The sequence below is a fragment of the Manacus vitellinus genome, unplaced genomic scaffold, assembly GCF_001715985.3.
Source record: "Manacus vitellinus isolate BGI_N305 unplaced genomic scaffold, ASM171598v3 scaffold_51_pilon, whole genome shotgun sequence".
In the NCBI taxonomy this organism is placed as follows: Eukaryota; Metazoa; Chordata; class Aves; order Passeriformes; family Pipridae; genus Manacus; species Manacus vitellinus.
Window position 1 is genome coordinate 1040008 of NW_021940620.1, and position 18839 is coordinate 1058846.

Sequence of the window (18839 nt, forward strand, 5' to 3'; positions counted from 1 at the left end):
CTGTCCCACGCAGGGCTCCCCACGCAGCAAGGGCTGAACGCTCACCGCTGCCATCGGCCTCTCTGCCGAGCTCCAAACCCGCGTTTTGGGGCTGAGCAGGCAGAGCAGGAAGCACTTCCCTCCTGGAGCAGGTGGGAGGCACTGAAGGAGAGTTAAGACTGCAAAAGTAGTGCGCGTTGGTGGTGTTGGTGATGCCGAGGGCACGGAGGGTACAGGAGGGGTGACACTGCACAGTGGTTAAAACAGTGCAGAGGGTTTGGCTGACCCGTTATTTCTTTCACAGCCAAGATGCCAGTGGCAAGAATGCGCATGAGGCCCTGGTTGGAAATGCAGATTGATTCCAATCAAATACCAGGACTGATATGGATTAACAAGGTGAGACTGGTTTGTACTATTATCATCATTATTAGTATTACTTGTTCTTAAATGACGGTAAGCACAGGTCAAGATCATAAGGACCTTAAAGGAAAAAACAGGGAGAAAACTTGCCAGCATTATGTTTAAAAACCAACTATTTTTGTTTGCAGAAAAGGTAGCTCTGTTTGGTACACAGTGGAGTAGCTCCATTTTTTTTTTTCTGGGAAAATTCCCAGGAAGGGAATGATAAATTACAATGAAAACAGTTTGAACATGGTGGAGTACCAAGAAATCTCCAAGATATCTTTTAACTCCTGTTGCCCACTTAACTGTCCCAATTAAGCAGCTGCTGTTATTACACTCCAGTTGTTCCCCGTTTTAAGATTTGGGCTGAAAGAAACTCCGTATTTTTTGATTCCTTCAGGACCTTATGGACAACCTAAAAAAGGGATTCTCTGCCAAAGTGCACCTAGAAAATATGCTGACATTTATGATATACTTAAAGATTGGCTGCAATGTATTGAAATGATTCTGGGATAAAACTGATAATACTGTTTACCTCTACTGCACTGTACCACATTTTTTTCCCAGTTTCAGAAATCATAAAAAGCCTTTAGTACCACGAACAGAATAGATGGAACAATGGATATTTAATTAAAATATAGATATTTAATTAAAATATATAACATTTCTGAGCTGGTTCTGAGAACTCTTTGATTAAATCCATCATTCCAAACTGGCGTATGATGTTTCTTTTTTAAGTCAAATCTCTACTGGTTTAATTTCAGGATAAGAGGATATTTCAGATCCCATGGAAACATGCAGCTAAGCACGGCTGGGACATGGAGAAGGATGCCTGCCTTTTCCGGAGCTGGGCCATTCACACAGGTGTGTGCTGCCTTTGCATTCCCATCGGTCACAGGAATATCTCAAACAAGGCATTTTTTGCCTTGGCTTACACCTTACACCAGCAGTTACAGTAACTGCTAGTTTGTAGGTCAGAAAATAAAAATTTTGCCTTTTTTTTTTGGGTGGGAAGAAGTGGCACTGCAAAGTCTTAAAGACATACCCTGTCTCTTATTTATAGGAAGATATAAAGAAGGTGAGAAAGATCCTGATCCAAAAACCTGGAAGGCAAACTTCCGCTGTGCCATGAATTCCCTGCCTGACATCGAAGAAGTGAAGGATAAAAGCATCAACAAAGGCTCCAGTGCTGTCAGAGTTTACAGGATGCTGCCACCCTTGACAAAGCATCAGAAGAAAGGTAAACCCTTGGCAGTCCAGCTGAGGTTGTGCTGCTTAAATAACACTTAAATGTCCTGCTCTGTGCAGGCAGGGGGTGACAGACCTGTTGGTAGCACTGGTAATTCTGGAGTTACTCACTGGTTATTGCCATTGGGAACAGCTTGTACAAGTGGTTCAGTTTATCCCAAATTCTTTAAACGTGCCTGGAGGCCTCATCAGGAGCAGTGGGGACTGGCTGCTGCTGGCAGGAGCCATGCTTGCTGAGCAGCTCTCGAGGCTGCAAGAGCTCACACTCACCTAAAATGTGCAGCTCTTTCTCACATTTGTCTTATTTTTATTTCCCAGAAAGGAAGTCAAAGTCTTCAAGAGAAGTCAGAAACAGGAGCAAGAGAAAGGTATGTGTCTGTAGAGGCAGCTGAAGAAGCTAGAGGTTTTGGTGGTTTTCTTGCTTAACTTTTTTCATATGGGAACTTGCCTGTTCTTAGACAAGCCTTTCACGCCGTGCCCTTGTTTCTGTAGTTCTGTGAAGAGGAGAGGCTGGAGGAGTCAGCAGAAAGGTTCCCCAACACCCCCCTGCCAGATGACCACAGCGGCTACACCATGCACGAGTACACAGGGCAGGAAGTGGAGATGGAGAGCACGTCCATGACCCTGGGTGAGATACTGCTCTCAGCTCGGGGCAGAGTGGAAAATGCCGCTTGTGCTGAACTCAGAGCTGGGTCCTGGGGTGGCTGTGCCACCAGACAGGCGGGGGGGAAGCAGAGGGGGTTGTCCCTGTCCCATGAGTGCCAACCCCTGGTGTGTCCCACAGACCTGTCCTCCTGCGAGGTGAGTGGCTCCCTGCCCGACTGGAGGCCGGCCCTGGACGTGCCCATGGCTGACAGCACCAACGACCTCTACCAGCTCCAGGTGTCCCCCCTGGCCTCGTCCTCTGAAGGTGGGCATTGTTTTTTTCCTACCCCAATCTTTCACTGGTCTGCAGGAGGCAGAGGGATGAAGGAGTACCCAAGGCAGCAGGAGAAATCAGTTGTTTTGCAGAAAAACCAACCTCCACCTGATAGATTTGGGTATTTGGAGTTACCAAACTGGCCGGGGTGCAGAGGGGAAGAGCTGTCACCTGCTCATGGCTGAAAGGCTCTGAAATGCCACTGCTCCAGCAGTGACAGTGGAGGCAGCCCTGCTTCCCAGTGGGGAAAAAGTGATTAACATGCATAGATCAGAGTGGTTCCTCCCCTGGGGTGCAAATCATCTTCCTCCTATCACCTTCCATGCCAAGTGGGCTCTGCTCTGTTGAGTCCTGGGCAGGTGTCAGAGCTGGTGTCAGAGTCCCAACATACAGTTGTTGAAGAGCATCAGAGATGAAGGGCTGTGAGGAGTCTGGGATGGGAGGAGTTAAGGGCAGTGGTGGTGTGTGACAAGAGAATATGAAGCAGGTTCTGTGGTGAAGAAGCAGAAATATGAGGGCTTAAAGTTGACATCTATGTCTGTTTTCTTCTCCTTTTTTTTTTTTTTTTTTAATGTGCTTACAAAACAGTCACAGATGAAGATGAAGAGGAAATAAACCCAGATATTTTTAAGGTAAGACCAGCCCTTCTGGCCAGAATAAAATGGTCCAAAGTTGGTGTTTGCACCAAGAGAGGAAGGCAAGCAGGTGCCACATGAGCTGAACATACGCTTATTTAATGAGGAAGCCTGAACGATTAAATATAAAAAGAAGGCTGCTTTGCAAATGTGAACTGGAGAGGACACACCCACTGAAATATTTATCCTTCATGTAAAAGCCAGAGGAAGTTACTGAGAAGTTCATAGAATCATAGAATCACAGAATTGTTAAGGCTGGAAAAGACCTCTAAGATGATCAAGTCCAACTGCCAACCCAGCAGCACCACCATGTTCATTAAACCCTGTCCTCAAGTGCCATATCCAGAGGTTTTTTTGAACACTTCCAGGGATGGACAGTCTGTTCCAGTGCTTGAAAATCCTTTCCACGAAAAAATTTTTCCTAAAATCCAATTTAAACTTCCCTTGGTGCAATCTGAGGCTGATTCCTTGCCTCAGATTGATGTATCAGGGTCTGCAAAGGGCCTCCAGACTTTTCTATTTTGGCTTTCCCTCCACCTCTGATATGTTTGGCCCTTAATCTGCATTTCCAGACATGTCACACTCATCCCACTGATAAGATGAAATCAGGTGCTCCAGCCCTCCCTTTTACATTAACTTATTTTTTTAAGCTGGGAGTAAAGCGAGTTTTACATAACTTAGCACAAGAAGATAGAAGTTGATCTTGTTGCTTACCTGTCATCTGATTGAGGGCAAGGAATCAGACATTGCACCCGTGGCAGGAAGGAGTTTTTAACCATCTGCTTCTTCTCTTCCAGCTGCTTGTACCAGCCCAAGACTGGCACAACACCAGCATTGGTGGGAAGGGCTTTCTCACCAACGAGTCGGGCACCCAGACCATGTGCAGCACCTACAGCTACAAGGAGCAGGACGGGGAGATCGACACCACCTCAGGTACAGAGTCCAGGGAGCACCCACGGTCAGCCAAGGCATGACACAGATGAGGGTTCCCAGGCAAGGCACTGATGGGGAGGCAGCGAAGGAAATGGAGGAATTCACACGTCCTCGTGTTCTGAGATTTCCAAGCAGTCTGTTGGAAGGCTGTGAGGAGTTGGGTGATAAAAAGGAAAAGTCAAAAACACCTCCAGTAAGAGTGTCCTACAGACTTCAGGGCTACACATGCATAAGTTAGGTCAATTTTCAAGAACCCCTTGCAATACAACTGAAGAATTCACTCTAGCAACAGCTTAAATGGGCCAGTTTAGTAGTGTTTGGTATATTTTAGCAAAATAATAGTCTAAGGTATTTGCTCACATCTGAGAAATCTTTCAGTTGTTTTTTTTTTATATATCTATGCACTATTTTGCTTTTGCTGCACTGATTCAGTGCCCATTCTTGGTTTATTTTGTCTAGGAGAGGCAGATTTCAGGTTCCTTGACCAGAAAAGCAGCCTAGACTTCTCCTGGCTGGATACAGTGAGGCCTGTCATTCACTGTGGCTTGTAAACCCCTGGATCCTCCCACCACAAACTGCTCCTGGATAGAAACTTTGACAAGACTGGAGAGAATGGAAGAAACATCTTGTTACTGACCGATGAAAGTAAAGTAGCTTTTTGATTCCGTTTTAGCTTTGGGCCTGGAAAGGTTCCCATGAACAGCTCCATTGTCAATCCAAGGAACCCTCTCTCACCAGCAGGACTCTGGCACTGGGGAGGCACCTGGTCCCTGCAGAGGGGAAGCTTCTGCTGGCAGGTGTCAGTGTGCCATGAGCCCAGCCTGGTGGGTCCACAGGCCTGGGGAGCAGGTTACCACCCTCCCCACGTGGGATGTGATGAGCACTTTACCCACAGAGTGCCTGGGGGAGACACTGCAGAGTCTCTTACCTGTTAGTTTTGGTTGCTGCTTTACCTGTGCAACACTGGTGACACTGAGCAAAATGACTCTCATTACTCTTAGTCAGGAAAATTGCACTAATGGGCCCTCTCTTCTTTGATTTACTCCATCATATAGTACATCTTTCAGATCTTTCAAACTCTGTACATAGTTTAGACAATAAAATGTGAAAATTCAGTTTAGGTTTTGCTTCCAGCTAGTCTGTTCCCCAAGTGCACTCCCAGGGTGCCCTCTGCTGTAGCCATGCCCCATCCATTTCCATGGAAGAGTTGAAGAGCTGCTGCACGAAACAATTTTGCACTGAGAAGGGCAGAGCTCTTTGCTTTTATCATGCCTTCCCTAGATCCCTCCTGGCACTCTCCAGGGATCCCTCCAGCACAGCACCCAAGCCATAACATCCTACAGCCCCCCTGGACCAGCCTGTGCGGGGAAGTGCAGGATGGATGAGGCTCTGGTTTGTGTGTAATACACGGGAACCAAATCACTAAGCTGTAACAGACTATTTTCTTGTACATTTTATTTTTGTATATAAAGTGTTGTATATTTGTTTTAATAAAATGTTTTATATATGACATGTTTACTTTTTCTCATGGGAGAGCTCTGAGGATGCGTTCCAGCTTCCTTGAAAATACCCAAACAGATGTGCAGAGACAGTTGGAGGGGTTTTTTCATGACTCATGAAAGCACAAGGAATTTAGTTTGCTCCTGTTTTCTGCCCCCCACCCCCCTTTCCCAAGGGCAGTCGGTGGGTGGGATCCTTCTTGTCAGGAAAGGGAAACCGAGGTGCTGTGCATGTGGGGGGTGGTTGGTTTGTATTTGCCATCATCTGCAAGTCAGAGCAAGGTAACAGGCTACAGCAAAAATCACCTTATACAGCAAGTCCCTGCTATGGACAACCCCTGTCAGCATTGCCATCAGCTCTGGGGCTGAGATCAGCAGTGAAGCTCTCGTTAAACACCTCAGGTTTGCCTAAAAAAGCACTCTTTTTCCCCTGAATATGCCCTTCCTCTGCCCTACTGCAGGCTGGAAAGGTCTGATGTTATTGCATCATGTGGGGTGGGAGGTGAGAGACAAGCCAGGCTGAAGGGACATGTGAGAGCACAGCCCCTGCCACAGCCTGGAAAACCCCGGGATGGCCTTTGGGGAATAACTTCACTTTCTGAGCCAGAGCCGAGGAGAATATCAGGCTGTGGGAGAGGAAGACCCAGCCCAAAGGGCCGGAACAAACGTTTCCTACAGCCCTTGGCACAGGCTCTGCTGACCTGACCTGTGGGCAGGGCTGGGGGGATGGAGGGAAGGGGAATTCAGTGCCATAGCAGGCAGGTGGTGGGTCTCAGAGCCAGCACAGCACAGTGCAGGTGGGCTGGGCACGGGCCCTGTGTCCTGTTAGACACTAACCCGAGGCAGCCTGGGGAAGGCAGGCACAGGAGGCACCTCCCCAGTGCCCTGGGGCAGAGCAGCTCCCCGTGAGCTCCCCCGGGCTCTGTGGGGCTGGCAGCCCCCAGGGTGGCCACTGTGCTGTCCCCCCACAGCTGTCACACTCCCTGGCAGGGTATCTGGCCTGAAAGTCCACATCCTGGGAGGGATCTGTCCAGCTGGGAAGCTCCCGAGCACCAGGGTTGCCTTGGATCACATCCACCCAAAGTCCTGCAGATCTAGAGCAGGAACATTCCATGCTCAAGCAAAGAAATCACCCACCAGGTTTTCAGCCTTCCTGTATTTAAAGGGAGCTTACAAAAAAGACAGAGAGCGACCTTTTACTTGAGCAGACAGTGACAGGACAGAGGGGTATGGCTGCAAACTGACAGAGGACAGGTTCAGATTAGATATTGGGAAGAAATTCTAGACTGTAGAGGGTCATAAGGCCCTGGCCCAGGTTGCCCAGAGAAGCTGTGGCTGCCCCTGGATCCCTGGAAGTGTCCAAGGCCAGGTTGGACGGGGCTTGGAGCAACCTGGAATAGTGGAAGGTGTCCCTGCCCATGGCAGGGGTGGGAATGAAATGAGCCTTAACATCCCTTCCAACCCAAACCTTCCTGTGGTTCTATGATGATTCCATGATCAGATCTGTGCCCTGATCAGCTGCAGCAGCAGCTACTACCAGGGAAAGAACATGGGGCTGCAGGACCTGGAGCCACTTCTGCTCCCAACACAGGACACCAGCTCAGCATCACTGACACAACCAGAGGAAACTGGGTTTTTTTAAGAGCCCCTGCAAGTTTGTCACACATGGGGGGAGGGGACAGGAGAAGGGAAACTTTCTGTGATGCAAACACTGCTAAAAATAAGGTAGAGATTAATTCACCCATTCATGCATTAAAAGCTGCAAGCTTCTCACAAATATGCTCAGACACAAAAACACCAGCACAGTTCACAGACAAAAGGTTAGACCAAGATCTGAGGACAGAAGAAAGCAGCAGGTAATGCCTCACACCCAGGGACCACAGACATGCTCCAAGCCTGTTTCACCAGGGTGTTGGAGATGCTTTCCCCTGCCACCTGCCAAGGTACCTGCCTGACCGACTGCACGTGGGGTATTTTGCCAGTGAAAGGTGGTGAAGTCTCATGACAAAATTTGGCAGTTCTTCAGCCATTGAAGCAACTGGATGGATAAATTCACCCCCAAGTATTTTGGTAAAAGTTTCGCTGGTTTGAACTCTTTGGGAGAGGAAGAAAGAGCAGAGTGATGCTTTCCAGCTCAGGAGAGGGGTGACCTGGGGGCTGCTGTGCTGAGTTAGTGCCTGACTGGCTCCTCCATTGCCTCCAGGGACAGTACACAGAGGAGCATCATCAGCTCCTCAGGATAAACTCCCTGCACAGGTTATGCCATAGAAACAGTTTTAAAACCCTGATATTGAATTTTTCTGAATTTACCTATACTAATCAAGTTTTTCATAAACCCAGTAAACTTGTGTTGGAATAAGAGTTGTTTTCATCTGGAATATGCACACAGCTACATTCAGCTGGGAAATATTCACATCACAGGAGGGCAGGTCCCTGGGGAGAGCTCAGCCCTGCCAAACCCAGATAGAGCAGTGAAAAGAAGGTTTCTATGGGCAGGGCTCGGAGGGCAGGCAGCTCACCTTGGTGCTATGAACCATGCATGACAGAGAGAAAGACCTGTAGCCAATGCAGATTGTAAGTTGTTGTGAAAATCTATCCCTAGAAAGGGAGATGGGGATGAAACTCACATTTTCATGGACAATTAGTATCTGTGTTTGCTCCTTTACCAATTGGTTTGGTCCACTCTCTGCACCCTCTTCCACTGCAGTGCTGCACTTCAGAGCTCCTTTTCCTCCCATGTTTTTCCATGTCTTTCAATATTTCTCTCACTGTTACACTCATCCCTGTCCCTTCCCAGCCCTTCTATGCACAAACAAGGCAATAATCAAAGCTCACTGGAGTGGGCAGCACCGTGCAGGCAGCTCCAGGCACTTGCACTGGGTCCTGCCCCACTGCCTTTTGGTCTCATCTGTCCTGAGAAGGTCAGGATGTGAATTCAGCCAGTGTGGTTCCCTGCCATGCACTCTGTCCCAGCACAGCTCTCCCAGAGAGGGGAGGAGCTGGGAAGGGAAAACTTCCCACAGCCCCTTCCAGAGTTCCAACGGGAGCACAGCATGCACTGCCACCAGCTGAACTCCCAGAGGAACATCAACCCGAGCCAGCAGAAGCATAAATCACCTAAGACCTGGAGAACCTGCTGGTCCTGCTGGATTTGGTCACCATCTGGATGTGACCAGAGGTGTCACAAACGGTGTGAGGGACTCAGGGCTGCCAGGCACCAACAATCACATCTCCATGCACCCAGTGCCTGGCTGCCCATGGTGGAGGGCACTGTGGGACCACAGCAGCACAACAGGAAGATGGGGCAGCCAGGAGGATCTGCAGCCACAGGGCTCAGAGGTGATGAGGGCCAGGGAGTGGACAAGGGAGCAGATCTCGAGAGCTACCCACCCCAAACCCCTGTGTCAGAAGCTCCCAGGAACACCAAGGCACCATCCCTTCTGGTGGGCAAGGCTGGGAAATGAAGTCAGGACAAAGGTAGGGATGGAATAGGCACCAGGAAACGGTTATCAGGGATAGCCAGGAATAGGGAATCCAGTCTGCAGAGCAAACAGGACAGCAAGTCCAGCCTCACTCCCTGCTCTGACAATCAACACAAATGGGCAGGCTCCCCTCAGCCTTTTCAACTTCAGAATGATCCACTCCACTTGTTTTGCTCATGATTCATACAGAAACTTCACTGTGAAGCCTTTAAAGAGCCTGTCTGTCAGTACCCAGCCAGCCTGAGATGTCAGCAGGGGTGAGGGTGAGATGTCACAGCCCACACAGCACAGACCTGCCTCTTGCAGCCCACCAGTGTCTCCCAGCTGCCAAAACCAGCAGGGAGGAGCAGGCTGAGTTGGTGGCCCATCAGGTTGCCAGTGGTACCCAGCTCTTGGGCCAGAAGAGCAACAACAGCCCTTCCTTATCACCACACGAGCATCCTGAGCTGGATGAGGGTGCTCAGCTGCCACAGATGAGCTCACCACCTATTTTGGGGTAGACTTGTCACACTTCAAACAAGTGCTCCTGCCTATTGTGCTTGTTCCCCATTGCATGGTGTGACACACTGCGCTGTGGGCATGTGGGCACAGCATCAAAGCTGGGGCAAGCCAAGATACGAGCAGCAGCTTCTGGGGACCTTCCAGGGGAATTCAACCTCACCAGAGTTACAGGGTGGCCTGAGCAGAAACAGTCCCTGCCAGCCCTGGGCAGAGAGAAGGGCTTTGTTTGCTCTGTTTGCACGGAGCAATGGTTGGAAACACAGAAGCAAGGGAGTGGTAAAAAACAGGTTCCCATAGGGAGAGGATGGGGAAGGGTCTGAGGAACTCTGGGCAACCAGAAAGCAGGTGGAGGTTTTGCTCCTATCAAAGCATGGGTGGTTTAGCACTGATAACACATAGAATGGAGGACAGAGAACAGCATAAGGATGCTGGCCCTGATTCAGGATGAATCCAGCACAAGCATTACACATATTAGCTATTTGTGAGCAGGGCTATTAAACAACAGGAGCCAGGTGAACCACAGCATATCCACTGAACATGCCCTGTTCCAAGATCTGCATTGCAAGGCTATGTTTCACTGAGTTTGTTCTGTCATCAGCTAAATATTACAAAGATTTCACCAACAGTCTTCAGGCAGCAGAAATTAATTGAAAAGACAAGTCCAGACAGGTGGAGCTTTGTTTTCCCCAGCTCTCTTGCTGAAGAAAGCAGAGGGTGCAGGGAGTGGAGTAGGGACAGTGCTGGCCTGTTCCCAGCCTTGTGGCTAGTTTTTAGGATATTTTTAACAATGCTGGAGGGACATAGCATAAATTACCAGTGGCAATATTTAAAATCAGCAAGTGTTAAAATCAGCATGTTAGACATATACATTTCACACAGAAAGTACAATTCTGTGTTGTATCCAAAAGCTGCCATTCCTACCCAGAGCAATCCTTCACCATCAGCTTTGGAGGAGCCTCACTGGGGTTTCTGCTGCCCAGCCTGCTTCTGGAAGCCCACAGACAGGTTTCCCACAGAGAAGCACAGGCTGAGCCCCTCAGCCCCATCCTCTATGAAGAGCTGAGCAGGGAAAGCCCCCAGCCCAGCCCACTTCCCTCCAGTATTTTACTTGTGTTCAACAGGCAGGAAATGTTCTACCTGATCAGCTTCCTGAGAAAAGCAGCTCCCCGAGGTGTTTGATTACAACACACACACCTTTAGGTGACAGGAGCATCCAGGGGTTAAGGAGTGGGAACAGCCCTCTAACTGCTCACAGGTATGAGGAAGCTTTGCAATAACATCCTTCTGGGTTCCCTGGCAGGGTGACACCTCCTTCCACCACTGAGGAGCACGGCCAGGCTGAGTGTGTCCTGCCAAGGCACTGTCCCCAGGGCCAGGAATGACTCTGCTTTGGCCCCCATTGCAGGGACTAAAAGGGGTAGAGAAGAGGTGGCTCAGGGGGAACCTCATCACTCTCTACAGTTCCCAGGAGCCATGTGGGGATCAGCCTCTTCTCCCAGGTAACAGGACAAGAGGAAACAGCCTCAAGTTGTGCCAGGAGAGGTTTAGGTTGGAGGTAAAGGTGAGGAGGAAGATGGTCTTCCAGTTTGTTCCTTTTTGCTCTGAGAGCAGGACCTGGTGAGGTGTGAGGCAGAGGACCCAGGGGCTGCCCTCAGCACAGAACTCTGCTCCAGGTGGGGAGGACGTGGGGGAAACCCACTGCTGCCCTCCCACACACCCTGGGCACGGCACACGCCTGGCACAGACCTGCTCCTGCCCTTGGGAAGGGCCTGGGAGGGCTCAGTCTCAGTCCCTTCACAGAATAACACACCGGGGGCAGCTGAGCCACCTCAGTTTCACCATGAACTCACTGCAGTTCAGGCACCTTGTGCCTGAGGAATAGGAACCTCAGCCACTGAGGGCTGCAGGATGTGAGCCCAGCCCTGCAGGAAAACGAACTTGCTACAGTGTCAAAAACCCGAGAAAACACTCAAGAGCTTGTTACTCCGGACATGTCCCCTGCTGTGGGCACCCCCAGCTCCCACATGCCAGCTGGGGTACCCCAGTGCCCACCCTGCAGAGCCCAGCACAGCTTTCTGCTCTGGAAAACAAACTCAGTAATTCGAGAAAAACGATGAGAAAGGCTCATGTAACACTCGATAACAACTCGCTGCCTCCTGCACCTCTGCTGAGCAAACCACCATTTCCTGGAGTGAGGTGTCAGGCGTGAAATATTTCACATGCTGGAGCAACTGCCACCTCTGCTCAGAGACAAACAGAGCCTCAGCCTTCCTGGTGCTCAGTGCATAAATCAGGTGCCTCAGCCTTCCTGGTGCTCAGTGATAAATCAGGGTGTGTCCTGGGTGGCTGTTGGCCACTCTGTAACTGAGAACTGCCTGTCTTGCTTGGGGAGGCAGCTCCAAAAATACTTGTGTAGCCAGCGTGGATTTAGCCTGAATCACTCTCTAGCCAAGTGTTTCTCTGGGGTGCAGCCTCAGGCTGCTGCTGCAGGAGCACTGCCAGAAGTACCTGTGGGCATCACCTAAGGCCGTGCCTGAAAAACCAACCTGCTTCCTCTTCCCCTCACAGTTATCATGGATTTATCCTTCCACTCCACATCTCACCAACGGGATGAGAAATGACTGAGCTGTTACTCACGAGCACACAGACCTGGCAGGCTGATCTCTGCAGAAACATTTATTTCAGTTCTTATCCCTCCAGGCACTCATTGATTATCCCATCCAGTCCACACCCAGTAAGTGCCAGCAGCCAATGTGGTCTGGGGCCACCAGGTCACCTCCTGCTTGGGCCTCCAGTTCCTACAGGCTGGTCTGCTCAGACCTCCACCTTGATACAGACCAACTGAAGCACACCCAGAAGATGAAAGGAAGGGCTTCTCCCCCTACCCAGCACACAGCAGGTCACACCTAGAGCACTGGGCTTAGTTTCCTGTCCCCCCAGTGCAAGAAAGACACTGACAAAACACAGCAATGAGCCCCAAAAGCTTGAAGCCACCAGCACAAGCAAGGCACCAAGCCCTGGCTGTGAGAGGAGGGGGCAAGGGGGGTTCTGCTGCAGAAGGAGAAGCTTTGGGGGCTCATAGCACCCTCCTGCCAGGGGCCTCATGTGAGAGTGGAGCCAGGCTCTTCCCAGGCATGTGGTAGGAATACAGGGGACAAGGGGGAAAAGCTGAAATAACAGATTTAGCCAGGATATCAGGGGATGTTTCTTCCCGCAAAGACAGCCAAGCAGTGGGACAACTCAGCCAGGGAGGTTTCCAAGACTGCAAACAGCTCAGGGCAATTTGTGGCTGAGCACAAGCAGGAGGCTGGAATACAGCCCTCCCGAGGTCCCTTTCCACAGGAATTATCCCACAGGGCTGCTTCTGCCACGTTCTTCCTGCACCAACCAGATCCCTGCAGGTGGTGCAGCTCACAGGCAGCTCTGTGCTTTCCCCTCCTGCCTATGCACTGATTTACCACCTGTTTTATCATCTTTCTTTAATCAGCAGCTGGCTTCAGAGGACTATTTTCCTGTTCAGTTTTGGTGATGGTTCAGTTAAGGTCTGTGGTAAGTCTCCTGTTCTCCCACACCTCCCAGCCACAGCAATACCACATCCCTCACCTGTTCCATGTTTCTCTCCTTCACAGAAGTTCAACAGCATAAAACTCCCAGGGGAACCCACCCATACCAGCTCCAAGGGCAGAGGTGAATCCCAGCAGACTGTACATGGCGTTTCTACCAGAGCCTTTCACACCAGCTATGGCACTCCATACACTCAGGTGCTGGCTTACTATTTGCTTTATCAAACTCCAAAAAACAAGGAATCTAAACTTAGTATCCAAGGAAAGATGAAGCACCAATAACACCAAATACCCACACCCCTCCCTGCCTGAACCAACAAATATTGGAGCAAAAGTTCCCCCCGAATTGTGGAAGGAGGGAATTACCTTCACGGGCTGGTCCTGCTGCTGGAAGATGCAGAGGTCCATGTGCTCCCCCGTTTCTGGCTCCAGAGGAACAGCAAGGAGAGCACAACCAGCCCCTCTGCTGAGCTTTGCAAAGCCCAGCCTGCCCTGGGCTCTGATGTGCTACAGCTGTGCCCACAAGTGCTTCCCATTGCTCAGGAATGTCATTTTTCAAATAATCTAGATGCAAGAACTAAAGCACAGGAGACCCCTTGCCCTCTATACAATGTGGAAAACTTCCCTGAAGGCATTTTAATGTGTATTATTACTACAGTAGGGTGTTTTAATGTGTATTATTACTACAGTAAGCCACAGTAGACAATTTCTCATTTCTACTGAAGTATAGAGGAGCAGAGGGCAGTTGGCACAGATGAGTTAGAAAGCGGCCATCGGTGCCTGGGAAGATCTTTCCTTATTTGCCTGATATTCCCACTCACACAAGGCAGACACTGCCTGCCCTCAGGCCCCATTCAAATGGGAGAACAGGAAAAATAAGCACAGAAGTGCCCCGTACAGTGGAAACAAAGAAAAGAACATGTGCAGTGAAAGAGAGGGAAAACATGAAATATTGAAGAAAAAAAATAGAAAAGGAAAGTCTAGTCAGTAGAATTTGGCTTCTGCTATGAATGGAAAAAAAAAAAAAGGAAAAGAAAAAACAAACAGTTTCATTTTGAAAATGCAACACCCTTAAAGTACCAGAGACACATCTGTGCAGGCAGCTCCACTGGAATGTTTTCCTTCTTTTCCTCTACTTTTCAGGGCACTCAGTGCTGCTCTTACACCAGTTGGATTCATGCCAGCCCATAATAGCCTGCAGCACCCACTGCATGGAAACCATTATGTTTTACTAATCTTTTGGGGGTGAAACAGAATTAAACCCAAGAATTATTGCAGCAGCTTTCAATCACATGCAGTTCAAACAAGATGCAAACTTCCTTAGATATATTTCTAAAACTGCATTGGAAACCCCTGATCAAGGGTTATTAACACTACAGGGTCTGGGTTTACCTGCCCTTTACTTCTTCACCCACTGTCCCAGTAAATTAGCTCAGGGCCCCCTCTCCAACCCCAGCTTATTGGCAAACCAGTGCATCCCCACTGTCAGGACTGCAATTCTGGTACCTCTCAGCCATTTCTCCCCTTGGTTACTGAGCAATAAAAATTTCAGGTTATATCAGAGTACCTGGTACAGGGAGGAGCTGATGCACTGCCAGCTCCCAGCCTGGCTCTGCTGCCCTGGGGGCCCTGCTTCCAGATAAATGGATCTATTGGCTCCTTTCCCTTCTCCCTGTGTTAAATAACACCACTGCAAAGCCCTGGCTGATGGCAGGATGCAGCCACTGAGAATTGCCCCTGAGTCTACTGTCCCATGGAAAACCCCAGTGCTGAGCTCAGCTGAAGAGCTGCAGCTGCTGGTTACAACACCCAAATGCAAATGGAAACACAAACCACTCACAAGGTAAACAGCACCACACTGAAGCATGCAAAAAAATGCATTACAGCAGCTCTACTTCCTATTTCCTTTTCCTTACAGCTCTGAAAATAACAGCTCCAAAGGTCAGGGGGCTTTTTGGGACAGTTGCTCGTAATCACACTGCTCTGGGAGTGGCAGAGGACTCAGGAGCCACATCCCAAAGACACACCATTTCCATAGGATCATCATTTAGGTTGGAAAAGCCCTCTGGGATCTGTGGCCAGAGCCCTGCAGATAGCATGGTGTAAATACCTTACTCTAGCTTGTAGTCATAAATATTTTGTAGGAAGGACAATAAATGCCCATTTGAAGACAAAATACAATAGGAACATCAAAGATTCATTTAAAATAGCTCAAGTATGTCTTCATCCATGGCTCAGGAGTCCCTGGCAAGCAACTGCTGAGAGAGCTTGGAGCCGGTGAGAGAGGCAGGAAACGGGAACTGAAGCAACATCTACTGATGGGAAAAGGGAAGTGGCTGGGATATTTTTCAGCTGGTTTCACATTCAGGCACCTCCTTTCATGCACCATCACTCCTGCTTTGTGATGGGTGGAAAAGGGAGAGGTCAGTGCCAGAGCCCAGACTGCCCAGGGTGCCAGGAAACCATTGCACGGGGACTGCCTCGGGGGCACTTCTTACTGAGGAGATCCTTTCCCTCTTGTGGGCTTACCTTAGAATAGCCAAGTACCCAGGAGGGTTTATGTTTCTGCTTTCTCATCTTTAAATAATCCACTTCAGTATCTACCAGCACCACAACAGCCAGGAGATGACAGCCCCAGCTGCACCCAGAGATCCTGGGCTGGGTTTAATTTCCAACAACTCTGCCCAGCAGGGACTCCCCACGTCTTTCTGTTGGAACTTGCAGTGAAGTACATTATTTCGAGACATGTTTGGAGAGGCTGTTTTATTGCAAGTATTTCCTCAGTACCAATTTGTAACTCTCATTTTCACCAATCAGCTGCTTCATAGAGCCACAGAATGGTTTGGGTTGGAAGGGACTTTAAAGACCACCCAATTCCAACCCCCCACCATGGGCAGGGACAGTTCCATTAGTCCAGGTTGCTGAGAGCCCATCCAGCCTGGCCCTGAACGCTGCAAAGCCTCCCAGTCAAGGTGTCAGAGCACTGGAACATGGGGAGCTGGGGGTCCCCAGCTGGGGGTCCTGTGCACAGTGTCTGGGGGCTTCCCCCAGAGCAGCTTTTTACCTTCCATCAAAGGGAAACCTGAAGTGTCCATGACCATGAGCTGATGCAAAATTTCTGTTGCAGAGCAGGAAAGCAGCACATCTGGAAATGCAGGGCCATGCAGGTGGGTCACAGCAGAACACGGGGGCTGCCCCACCGAGGGGGGTGCCTGGGAGTGCAGCAGTGCAGGGACGGCTCAGTGGGACCCAAACGTGGGGTCTGTGCTGGTCCCCAGCTCAAAACACATAACAAGGATGATGCAACCTACCACAGGTTCATTTTTCACAATCTTTTATCAGAGTGATTTAGAAACACCAGCAGAGGCTGTCGAGAGGCGGTGTGATGACTGAACTTACCCTCACCTCGAGGCAGCCTGGGAAATACTGACCACAAACTTGCAGTGAACACAGCCACAGGGTTTTTTCTCTCTTTTTTTTTTTCCTTTTCTTTTCTTAGTTTTTTGTTGTTGTTGTTTGGTGGGTTTTTTGTTGTTTTTTTTTTTAGCTCATCAGCCATGATACTTGGATTCAGGACTAACTCAATCATCTTTATTCCACTTTTCCCTGTGGTGTCCCTTTGTCACCTCAGACACACAAGTGAGAGCTCTCCCATGGCCATTGCCCACCATGGCTGGAGATGCTGGGTGTGCAGAGCATCAACTGCTGCTCCAGGAGAACCACATCCCCCGTTCCAAGAGAGGAGATTTCCCAGCCTTGCCTTCATCCCATGTCTCTTCTGACTATAAACCGTGTATCAGGGGCTGTAAGGAAAGGGACAAGGTTAATATATTGAATACCACTGTATTTCTAGATCAGCTTATAGAAAGGATTCCTTCTTCACCAAAATGTATTAATTTCTTCACACTTCTACACCCTCCCATCTCACAACCTTATTCTGACTACTTCAGAATTTTCCTGTTTCCTAAGTTATTTCTCTTATACAAAGATAAGTTATTTATCTATACACAATGTTTGGAGATGAAAGCCAACAATGCCTGTCATGGACAGGACAGCCTTCAAGGCTTGGAGCTGCATTCCCTGCAAAAATGGCTGATGACAGCAAATGGACTTTCCTCAGCCACAAGGCAAACAAAGTATATACTGTAATTTCTTTATAATTATTAGTTTTTGCTGGTTGAAGCAGTTCCTTTGTCAGTAACACAAAAAAAAAGGTTGGAAGGAGTTGATGTAAACTCCAGGACAAGCTCCTGCAGGAGCTGGATCACTTCCCAGGCAGCCCCGCTCCGCTGGGACCGACGCGTGTCACCCTGGGAAGGGCTGCACACTCATCCTGCATTTACAGGGCTTCAGACCATGTTTACTGGACATCAGGGATGGCTGCTGACAGTCCTACTTGTTTATGTACCTACTGGAAAGTCATATAAACTGGCATTGCTCTCATGGCTTCTGTCACCTGCACCTCGTACCCACCAGCGCTGGTGCCTGGCCATGAAAACACACAGGAATCACTCAGTTACATCATGAAAGATGGAATCAAATACCTGAATGTGCAGAGCATAGTTTGTCTCAAATAACTCAAACAAACATTGAAACAGGAGGTGTTTGGAACTGTCTCATCTCAGCGTTTTTGTCTCAGAAAATACGAGTTAGATTAAAAGGGAATTTCCCACAAGTTCATTTGAATTTTGCCAAAATCACCCCACATAAATATAAAATCAAAATAAAACGTTTCACCTGTGTTTGTTAAGAAAAAAAATAAAATCGACAACACAAAGAACTTCTGCCTTGCTGAAATGAGCAGATATATTTAATTTTTGCTCAGCCTGACCATGACTTATGTCCATCCGAGCCATCACCAAGCCATGAATTTTCTGTGTAATTTTTGCATTTTCTGACCCCACTTCTGTGGCTGCAGTCCTTACCCAGACTACATTGCTCATAACACAAACCATTTAAGTTTCAATTAAATCTTGGAGCTGCCCCCTGGCTGTTCCTGACCACTGGTGAGGCCATTCCCAGGGGATGCACCCCTGAGTCCTGAGGCCCTGTTTTGGTATTAAGGAGCACCATGGCACCAGAGTGAGGCTCAGTGGAGACCCTCCTTATGCTGTATTTGGAACATTTGGGTTTTCACCTTTGTACCTGACAATTCTTTTCTCTCCATCAATGCCCAGCAGCACACTCACAAGGCAAGAAAAGGAGAAAGCATTGAGACCAACAGTGACATAACACCACTAATATTAATAAGCTGAGTCACAGTCATTATGTCAAAATTTCCTGTGAAGATTGTGTTTGATTTACTTACGGTGTTGGTTCTTTTAAAGTGGATGCAAACACTTTTTGAGCCCACCCAAAGACAAGCCAACAAAAGCAAGTCGACCTCCAAATGCAAGCTGACCTTTCAACGTGCAGGATGTTAAATAGGTGAATTCCTCAAGGCAGACTGAGCCCTCACCATGAGCTGTGGCATCACGGTGCTCCTGTCCCCCCCTGCTCCCCCCCCTGCAGCAGCCCCAGAGCTCTGAAGGTTTTCTCAGCACCAGCCCCGTTTCTGGAGCTGTTTCTGGTGGCGCCGCCGAGCTCTCAGACCTCTCTGCCTGATCCCTCAGAACTGCCTCCAACTAGGTGTTTTTTTTTTCTTCCATCCTGAGCTCAACATTTTTACTCTTCCCAGG

The 18839-nt window shown here is 49.0% G+C and overlaps 1 protein-coding gene and 1 long non-coding RNA gene across 2 annotated transcripts in view; one reads left to right on the plus strand and one right to left on the minus strand.

Moving 5' to 3' along the window:
• The window catches only part of LOC115307776, a 22481-nt gene extending 5347 nt beyond the window's left edge, over positions 1-17134 (minus strand). Inside the window, exons 1-2 of the long non-coding RNA XR_003916145.1 lie at positions 16830-17134; positions 3898-4263 (exon numbers count right to left, since the gene is read on the minus strand). This is a non-coding gene — a long non-coding RNA (uncharacterized LOC115307776). The remainder of the gene's footprint in view (positions 1-3897; positions 4264-16829) is intronic.
• IRF1 (interferon regulatory factor 1) lies at positions 85-5614 on the plus strand. Its single transcript, XM_008922707.2, has 9 exons — positions 85-375; positions 1146-1245; positions 1445-1621; positions 1948-1997; positions 2122-2257; positions 2414-2539; positions 3137-3180; positions 3981-4116; positions 4576-5614. The coding sequence occupies exons 1-9, from the start codon at positions 289-291 to the stop codon at positions 4665-4667; spliced, it is 948 nt and encodes a 315-aa protein (XP_008920955.2). The 5' UTR covers positions 85-288; the 3' UTR covers positions 4668-5614.
• Positions 17135-18839: the final 1705 nt, after the last annotated feature.